The sequence below is a fragment of the Henckelia pumila genome, chromosome 4 (assembly GCF_033568475.1).
Source record: "Henckelia pumila isolate YLH828 chromosome 4, ASM3356847v2, whole genome shotgun sequence".
Taxonomy (NCBI): domain Eukaryota; kingdom Viridiplantae; phylum Streptophyta; class Magnoliopsida; order Lamiales; family Gesneriaceae; genus Henckelia; species Henckelia pumila.
The window spans coordinates 166363297-166373104 of NC_133123.1; the positions used below are offsets into that span (position 1 = coordinate 166363297).

Below are 9808 nucleotides of genomic sequence, written 5' to 3' on the forward strand. Positions count from 1 at the left end.
GTATTGATAGTTTTTGACTTTGTTTTGGATTTTTTGGTGTGATCGAGCCTTGCCGGCTCTGCATGTGTTTAGTCCTGGCCAGTACGGCTATAGGTTTGTAAATTGGTGTTGTGTCTCTATTTTCGAGTATATATATTGCTGGTTGTGTTGTACAGGTTTTTGGGATGTCCTATTTATGAATAGTTCATGCCGAATTTTCTGTAGGCCCAAAACGCAAATTTTTAACTCGTTTTCGTTGTTTACATTAATTAATCTTGGTTGTTTGCTCATTAAATATAAATCAGGACACGGGCCCTTTCAGAAGAAGCTAGAAACCATTGATCAACACCTAGAACAACCTCCTTATATGGTCTTCCGGCGATGGCGGCGGCGGCTGGAGGCGACGGCGGGAGGTGACAGGAGGCGGCGGCGGCGGCGGCGGCGGCGGCGGCTGGAGCTCAAAGAATGGGGCGGCCGATAAAAAAAAAGAGAATGGGAGAGGAGAGAAGAATGGGGCGGCTCTTTGATTTGTTTGGAAGACTAGGGTTTCCCAAAAATATTTTATTGTGTTTAAGATTGAAGTGTGTAGTGTGTAGGTGTATTTTAAAAGTGCCACTACACTTAATAAAGTGCTAGTCCAACTATTACAAGTTTTGCTCTACAACTTGGCACCTTTAAAACACTTAAGTAAAAAAAAATTATTCCTAGTCAAGATATTTAAATTGGGTCTTTACTAATCCGGGTTTATTAAAATTCTAATTCTTGGAAAAGTTTAAAATTTAGGCTCAAGAATGCAATAAAAGTTATTTTCATCACCCAGAATATTCTAAAAACTAACTTTCACCTAATTTCCTCATTCCTCCCAATTTAAAATTTTAAAATAAAAGCCTTGGGAATTATACCGCTGAAACCCTCCATTGTCGCTTGCCGGGACCGGAAACCTTTTGCTCAAGCATCTTTAAATAAATAACTTAATAAATTGAGCAACTATATCTTTAAAAAAAAATTAAGCAATTAAATTCAAATAATTAAAAGTATAAATATTAAAAAGAATTTAGGCATGAAATTCGCATTATGAAATTCTTGGCGCTACAATTCCTCCCTCCCTAATATGGAATTTCGTCCTCGAAATTAAAACTTACCAATTAGTTCTGGATAGCGAGTCCTAATATCTGCCTCTGTCTCCCAAGTGGCCTCTTCATCTGAATGATTCAACCACTTAACTTTGACCATTGGGATAGTCTCATTACGGAGTCTCCTCTCTTGCCTCTCCATAATCCGGTCAGGTCTCTCTTCATAAGTCATATGAGGTGATAACTGAAGAGGCTCAAGGTTGAGCACATTAGAAGGATTTGAGATTTACTTCCTTAGCATGGATACGTGGAAGACGTTGTGTACTCCAGCAAGATTAGGCGGCAAAGCCACCCTATAGGCTAACGTCCCCACTCTATCAAGAATCTCAAAAGGTCCAATGAACCTCGGAGCCAATTTCCCCTTCTTCCCGAATCTAATCACGCCTTTCAAAGGGGCTACTCGGATAAAAACATGATCATCCACTGAGAACTCCAAGTCTCTCCTCCTGTGATCGGCGTAACTCTTCTGCCTGCTCTGTGCAGTTCTCATCCTATCCCGGATCTTGGCTACAACTTCAGCAGTCTGCTGAACAATCTCGGGTTCCAACTCCAACATCTCACCAATCTCGGTCCATAATATCGGTGATCTACAAGGTCTCCCATAGAGTGCCTTGTAAGGCGCCATAGCAATGGTGGCCCGATTGCTGTTGTTATAAGCAAATTCCACCAATGATAACCTCGACTCTCAAAAATCATGAAAGTCAATAACACAGGCTCTCAAAAGGTTCTCTAGAATCTGAATCACCCTCTCGGACTGTCCATCCATCCGGGGGTGGAAGGCAGTGCTAAATGAAAGCTTCGTCCCCAAAGCTGAATGAAGACTCTTGCAAAAAGACGAAGTAAACCGCGGATCTCTATCAGACACTATGGAAACAGGGATACCATGTAGTCTGACTATCTCCCGGATATACAACTCCGCATACTGAGTCATGGAGAAATTCGTCCTTACTGGCAAAAAGTGCACCGACTTAGTGAGACGGTCGACAATAACCCAAATAGCATTCGAACATCTCACTGTCCTTGGCAAGCCAACAACGAAATCCATGGTAATATTTTCCCATTTCCACTCGGGGATAGGAAGTGGCTTAAGCAATCCTGCAGGTCTCTGATGTTCTGCTTTGACCTGCTGGCATGTCAGACACTCTGACACAAATCGGGTGATATCACGCTTCATGCCCGGCCACCAATACAACTTCTGAAGGTCTCGATACATCTTGGTACTGCCTGGGTGAATAGAGTACGGTGATGTATGCGCCTCTGCCATGATAGTATCTCGCAGAGAATCATCTGCAGGCACCCAAAGTCTATCTCTGAACCTCACAATCCCATATACCACTGAGTACAAATCACTGCCTCTCTCGTCAGCCCTTCGTCTCCACTTACTCAACTGCTCATCAACTGCTTGAGCAACTCTGATACGGTCGAACAACGTAGTCTGCACCGACAATGCTGACAATCTAGGAGCTCTACCCTCGGCATAGAACTCTAGTCCGAATCTCTGAATCTCATCCTGCAAAGGTCTAGACACCGTCAAAGAGGCAATCACTGCTGACTTTCTACTCAATGCATCTGCGAATACATTAGCTTTACCCGGGTGGTAGCTAATATCGCAGTCATAATCTTTCACCAACTCTAACCATCTCCGTTGTCTCATATTCAACTCCTTCTGGGTGAAGAAGTATTTGAGGCTTTTATGGTCGGTGAATATCTTACACTTCTCTCAGTAGAGATAGTGTCTCCAAATTTTGAGAGCGAACACCACTGCTGCTAACTCCAAATCATGAGTAGGGTAGTTCTTCTCATGCTCCTTCAACTGTCTAGAAACATAAGCGATAACCCTATCTCGCTGCATAAGCACTGCCCCAAGTCCCAACTTGGAAGCATCAGTGTAAACCACAAAATCTCCCTCTCCAGATGACATAGCTAACACTGGTGCTGTCGTGAGAGCTTCCTGCAACACATCAAAGCTCTCTTGACACTCTGGATTCCAAATAAACTTGGCATTCTTCTTGGTCAATGCTGTCAAGGGCACCGCAATTGATGAAAAAAGCCTTGATAAACTTCCTATAGTATCCAGCCAATCCGAGAAAACTGCGAATCTCCGATGCGCTTCTTGGCACAGACCACTCCTTCACTTCTTGAACCTTGGAAGGATCTACTTCCACTCCATCCTTGGAGATAATATGACCCAAAAATGGTACCCTCTCTAACATAAATTCACACTTGTCGAACTTAGCATACAACTTCCGCTCTCAGAGTACTCCTAGAATTGTCCTCAAAGGTCATGTATGTTCTTCTATATCCCTCGAGTAAATGAGGATATCGTCAATAAAGACAATGACAAACTGATTCAAGTACGGCTGGAACACGCGGTTCATAAGATCCATGAAGACCGCGGGCGCGTTTGTCATTCCAAACGACATCACAAGGAACTCGTAGTGGCCATAACGAGTCTTAAACGATGTCTTGAACACATCAGACTCCTTCACCTTCAACTGGTGATATCCAGAACGAAGATCAATCTTTGAAAATACAGAGGCTCCTTGTAACTGATTAAAGAGATCCTCAATTCTAGGAAGTGGGTACTTGTTCTTCACTGTAACACCATTCAACCCTCGATAGTCTATGCACAATCTTAGACTTCCGTCCTTCTTTTTCACAAAGAGGACTGGTGCCCCAAGGAGAGAAGCTAGGGCGTATGAACCCTTTATCAGGTAGCTCTTGAATCTGCTCTTTCAGTTCTTTCATTTTCGTAGGAGCCAATCTATATGGTGCCTTAGAGATTGGCCCAGTACCCGGTATCAAGTCGATAGAGAACTCGACTTCTCTATCAGGTGGGATACCTGTAACATTGTCCGAAAACACATCCTCAAAATCCTTGACCACATCCACATCTGAAATATCCGGACGTGCTGGCAACTTTGACAAAGATATACTGGCTAAGAATGCCTCACATCCATCATGCACCAACTGCTGAGCTTGCATGAGAGATATAAGCTGAGTCCTCTTCGAACCCCTAGTGGCCTCGAACCATAATGGTTCCTCTCCTTCCGGTCGGACCATCACTGTTTGCTGCTGAAAATCAATCACCACAGCGTTCTTCGTCATCCAGTCCATCCAAAGTATCATGTCAAACTCAGGCATGGGCAACACTATCAGATCGGCACTCACTGGTTGCCCTTGCAGTAAGAGTTCAAGATCCTTCACTATATTCCTTGTGGACAGTTCTTCCCCTGACGGGATGGTCACTGTGAATCCACCAAACAACTCTTCACACTCAATACCCCGCTTACAGGTAAATGCCTCCGAAATAAAATAATGTATAGCTCCTGAGTCTAACAAAGCTCTAGTGGCTACACCAGCAACTACAATCCTACCTGCATTGACGGTGAATACATCCACAGAACAGATTGAAGTTAAATAACACAAGTTCTACTTAGACTCATTCTAAGTCATCAAATCCCAAATAAGATACTACGCCTGCTAATACAGTCAAGTTCTCCAAACATGCAACATGCTACAAAATTATTGACCCCGAACCAGAAAACTTAAAATCACATGCGGTAGTGAATCGTTTAACTGCTCTAAACCCAAAAACTTAAGATGTTACCTATGATGAAGGTGGTGTCTGGGTCGGCCTCCTCGGCCTGCATCACGAACACTCGACCCTGCACGGGCCTCCTCAACTCTGGGAAGTCTTTAGCTAGATGAACCGGCTTCATTCATTTGAAACACACTCCTACTTCCTTCAAGCATTTCCCAAAGTGTGGACGGTGGCATTTCTGGCAAATAGGCTTATCCTCAGTCCTAGGAGGAGCGGGTCTCTGGGACTGATGGTACCCATGGGGCCTCTGCTGCCTCTGCTGTCCCTGATATGGCTTTTTGCCATGCGGCTGCTGGTGACCCTGATGAGTAAAGACCCTCTTGCTATGAACCTCGGCACTGATGTCCTTCAAGGAATGCTCGGACCTCATAGATTTCCTGACGGCAGCTGCATAATCCACTGGCTCAGCCATCATCACATCCCTACGAATGGTAGGCCTCAGACACGCAACAAAGTGCTGCAACTTCTCCGCCTCATCATTCCCTTTCAATGGCACGAAGTGGCAGCCCCTCTCAAATTTCCGAAAAAACTCGGATACAGTCATATCTCTCTGCCGGAGACTCATAAACTCTTTCTTCAACTGCGCCCTCACCTCAGCCGTAAAGTACTTCTCATAGAAGAGAGTCTTGAATGCTTCCCAAGTCAGTGTGGTAACATCAACAGTCTTCTCCACACCCTCAAACCATAAGGCGGCGTCATCCTTGAGAAGGAAATTCATACAGCGAACTCGGTTTGCATCTCCCAACTCCATGTAGCGGAAAATCACCTCTAGCGAGCGAATCTAGCCCGCCGCTACATCGGATCCGTAGTACCAAAGAATTCCTTAGGATCCATCTTCCTGAACTGCTCATAGACCACGCTAGGTCTAGCCCTCGGGGCCTCAAAATGCTGCTCTAAGATACGAGCCAGGCCGGCTAGCACCTGAGCCCCAACATCAACCGGTGGAGGGGGTGGAGGAGGTGGTGGCGGAGGAGGCGGTGGAGGTGCATGGGAATCACGTCGAGGTGCCATCTGTGCGCAAGTTCAAATTCAAAAAATTTAAATTTCATGCCTTAAGAAAAATATTTTATCTAAACTTAAACATGCTCAAATAATTTAGGGAAAACCAATGATACTAATCCGAACAAAAAGCAATAAATGAAACATAATTCTTACAGACTTTGAGGCGAGATCCCTTGAGTTTCGGCAACCGGCAGTAGGCACAACCCAAACCATGACCGTGCTCTGATACCAAATCTAACGACCCTTACCTCTAATCTTAATTAAATAAAAAAGAAAAATGCGGATTTTTAAAAAATTTTGCCATGACTTGTTTGAAAATAAACAAACCACCATGTCTCACGCAGCAGTTCTAACATAAAGGAGTAAAAGTGATAAAAGAAATCCAAGCTGCGATAATCATAAACTTGAAAAAATAAAGACAACCCCACACGATTGCAATAATAGCGATAACAAACTTCAAATCATAAAAATCAAGCACTGGGAAACCACATCCTGCCTAATACTGAAAGTACTCATAGTTAAATTCTTTATTTCAAAACATAGTCTTATGCGGAACTTAAAATAGAAATAGCGACAGTCATAGGGCCTTGCACTGCCAGCGACCTCAACCTCGAGGATCCTGCCCCTTGGTCCCTAGGTACTTGTGAGACCCCGTTTCTAATCTTCTAAACTCGAATAATTAATCATAATCGAACACAATAAGGCACGGAAAACGAATCAAAATTTTTTTAATTTTTTTTTTAAAGAAGCCTCGCGCCCGCGCGAGGTAATCACCTCGCGCGCGCGCAGGCTACGCGAACAGAGACTCGCGGAGATACTCGCGCCCGCGCGAGAAGGGAGCTCGCGTGCGCGCGGGCAAAATCTCCCGAGCCTCTCAAACTCCTTGTGCGCGCGCGAGGTGTTTCCTCGCCCGCGCGCAGGCAAAATGGGCAGAGGGGTCGAGGAGCCTGCGAACAACCAACAAGGCAATTCTAAACATTCCAAGTTCAAACATAATACAAATCAATATTTAGAACATACCAAATCTAGGTTCTGCCCAAAATACAATAACCAGTCGAGTTTCATAAATGAGTTCCACCGACTCAACAAAACTAATACAATTCCAAATAGACTCGACCCTACGACCCGGAGTCTCACTTCTATCAATCTCACCCCCAAACTAACCAGGACGACTCGGTCCAGCTCCTGATCCTCCTGTTGCCAAGTTACACATACAAAACAAAGACAACAGCCGGAATAATCCGGTTAGAAATATAATTTCGAAGTAAAAGAGACATGAACTCAATATCAAATAAACACCTCAATCGAAATGTGTCAACATAAATCATAACATCGAAATGATATTGAATGAATGCATGGATTTAAAAGTCAAGATTATCAGTCAGATAATCATAAAATCGATCGGTACTCGGTTGGGATCCCAGGGTCAAGTCTTCACGACAACTCACCGACGCATCCTTTCGGGGTGGAAGTCGATCAACTCGATCCCCTAGACTTCAGAGCAACTATAAAAGTATTCTGGCAATTGGAAAAACTCGAAATCCAAAGCCACTTCAATATAGCTCTCTAAAACGTCTCATTTCAAAACGAATCGAAAGTCAGCTCAATATGAATGCAAATGCATTAATAACTAAATCAAGTTCACGCAAGCAAAACATCGAGACACGGATTCGATATCAACTCGGAGTTCAAACTCAATCAAATTCGATATACAAATCAAACCAAACCAAAACCGATAACTCAAACTCAATTTCGACGGCATAACGGCTATAAACTAACTATCCGAAAAATACAAACCATCCAACAACATCACAATAACTCAATCATCATCACAATCCATCAATACAACTCAAATCCAACCTCAATCAAAATCATTATTTTTGAAAATATGCCTCTAAAATAATATAAAATCCAAACTTCGTTCTTTTTCCAAACCTACTTTGAATACACGATCCATACTAGCTCAAGAACGACATACTCCAATATTATCAAATTCTGACAACTCAACAAAATCGAAGTTCAAGAGATCGAAGCAAAACTTACGTCTAAACGAAGCCTTCGTTGTGGTGATCGTGAATCTCAACTCGGAAATGAAATCTAAAGGTCGGATCGAGCGAATCGAGCGGAGAGAAAGCTTGAGAAATCGATTTGGCTATGGCTTCCGGAGGAGAGAGAGATCGAGAGAGGGAGGGAGGAAGGAGAGGTATGGGAGAGTGAAGTGATGGCTATGTCAACTTGCATCTAATAATAATAATAATAATTCAACTTTTGCATTTCAGTCCTTTATTTCTCCAATCTTGCAAAGTAACCCCCTGTTAAATAACAAAATAATCCCCAATCACTGAAAACCCTGATTATCTCGATTAAACTCAATTATAATAAAATCGGGGCATTACAGTACTCCTCCTCACCTGGAAAACGAACAAGCATAGTGAGTCTAATGACCCAGCAAGTATAAACAGCGTAATAACAAGGGTTTAAAATAATTGCGGTAATACTTAAAATAATGTACATAATATACTTGAAACTTAAACTGTAAGAATCCGCATGCTACAAGAGAATAAGACAACATGTAAACAATGAACACACGCCAACTCACACTATGAAACTCTTGAACTTTCTTATCTTAACTGAAACTCATGCATGACTGAAAACTGAATGCATTAAGACGAGTTAAATTGATACTGAAACTGAAACTGTAAACTTAGATCCTTGAATTGTGACCCTCTATTTTGATCGATCAATGGCTGCAGTGAACTATGCCGGCAAGACGCCAAGATTCCTCCCGATGCAACTTACCCCTTTATCTGTCATTTGGTAGGGATCCCAAGATTTCTCCCGATCTCACACTACCCGTCTATTTTGGTAGGGATCCCGGGATGTCTCCCGATCTCGATCTACCCATCTATGGCAAGTGAGTGAGGCATCCCCCATCCATCAATACCATGTCTCGTCACAATCAAATCACTTCGTTGAAAAAAATGTTTTCTTTTTTTTTTTTCCCTCTTTGACTCGGCTCAAAATACTTAGCATGCAAGAATAAAAGCGACTTCCTTTGTAACATTTCGCTCGGCTCAAAGACGAGACTCAAACACACAAGTATGCAACTATGGGAAATGAAACTCAACACAAAAATTATGGGTGTTAAGTGTGAGAGTGGCTGCCCCTAGGTGCTACTACCCAAGGCATAACCAGAGTAAGCACACTAAAAAGCCCTTAACTCGATCTTACCTTAACCGAATTCAACCCCGCTCAAACCGACGGTCCCCAAACACTACAAACTAACCATAGGTCTAGTCTATAACCTCATTTGACAGCCCAAGAAATACAAGAACAAACCAACATTGGACAGCCCCTTATTTCTTCCCAAAAATTATGCACAGACACCTCAACTTCAAAGACCCATAACTCATTGAATACTTAACCGAAACGAGCCCATTTTATACCGACATGACCACAACATCATAAAATAGACCTAGGACCATCCCTAACCACGCCGTGACCTCGTTCAGTTCCTCCCCTGCCCCGAAACCAGACTTCCCTGCCCATGAAGGTCAACACCTTACAACCATTCTACTTGGAGGAAACCATCCCAAGCCCTATTCCTTCGCCTCTACCTCCTTACAAACCACCAAAAACACTTAGGCAGTCCTCAACCACACTCCAACTCCACATTTCGAAAATCGCATGATCATGCACCAAAATGCCTCAAACTCATGAACAATGAATTAAGCCCAATGCAAATCATTAAAATGCTTCAAACTCACATCAATTTCAGCCCTTGCACATGCAAACTTTCGAATTTATGGGGCATACAACTTCTGGATTTTTCAAAAATACATCAAGCATTCAAAACACCTCATGCCTCCAATCACAAATCACCATGCAACACCTTAAAACCCAAGCTCAATAAAAAATTCGAAATCACACATACCAAATCTGAAATTTCAAAGAAAAAAATCAAGCCCTACATGTTAAAAATTGCAATAATTTCAAAATTTAAGAAAATGTTAGGTGCAAGAACATAGTAGCCAGCTTGAATGCCCAAGGAATGCTCATACTTGCCTGGCCTACCAAAAACCCAAGAAAT

At 42.8% G+C, this 9808-nt stretch overlaps 1 protein-coding gene across 1 annotated transcript; it reads right to left on the reverse strand.

Moving 5' to 3' along the window:
* Positions 1–269: 269 nt before the first annotated feature.
* LOC140862285 (uncharacterized) lies at positions 270–4765 on the reverse strand. Its single transcript, XM_073265295.1, has 6 exons — positions 4723–4765; positions 3699–4489; positions 2062–2622; positions 1378–1794; positions 1122–1296; positions 270–430 (listed from the first exon to the last, which is right to left on the reverse strand). Exons 1-6 carry the CDS (start codon positions 4763–4765, stop codon positions 270–272), a joined length of 2148 nt encoding a protein of 715 aa, XP_073121396.1.
* Positions 4766–9808: the final 5043 nt, after the last annotated feature.

Bases quoted from the DNA above. Each gene is read 5' to 3' on its own strand.
- LOC140862285 (XM_073265295.1), bottom strand. From the start codon at position 4,765: ATGCAGGCCGAGGAGGCCGACCCAGACACCACCTTCATCATAG. The intron at 1,795-2,061 runs GTAAGGACGAAT...GATTTTTGAGAG, and splicing joins AGTCGGTGCACTTTTTGCCA to TCGAGGTTATCATTGGTGGA. The intron at 1,297-1,377 runs GTACACAACGTC...GAGCCTCTTCAG, and splicing joins TGCCGCCTAATCTTGCTGGA to TTATCACCTCATATGACTTA.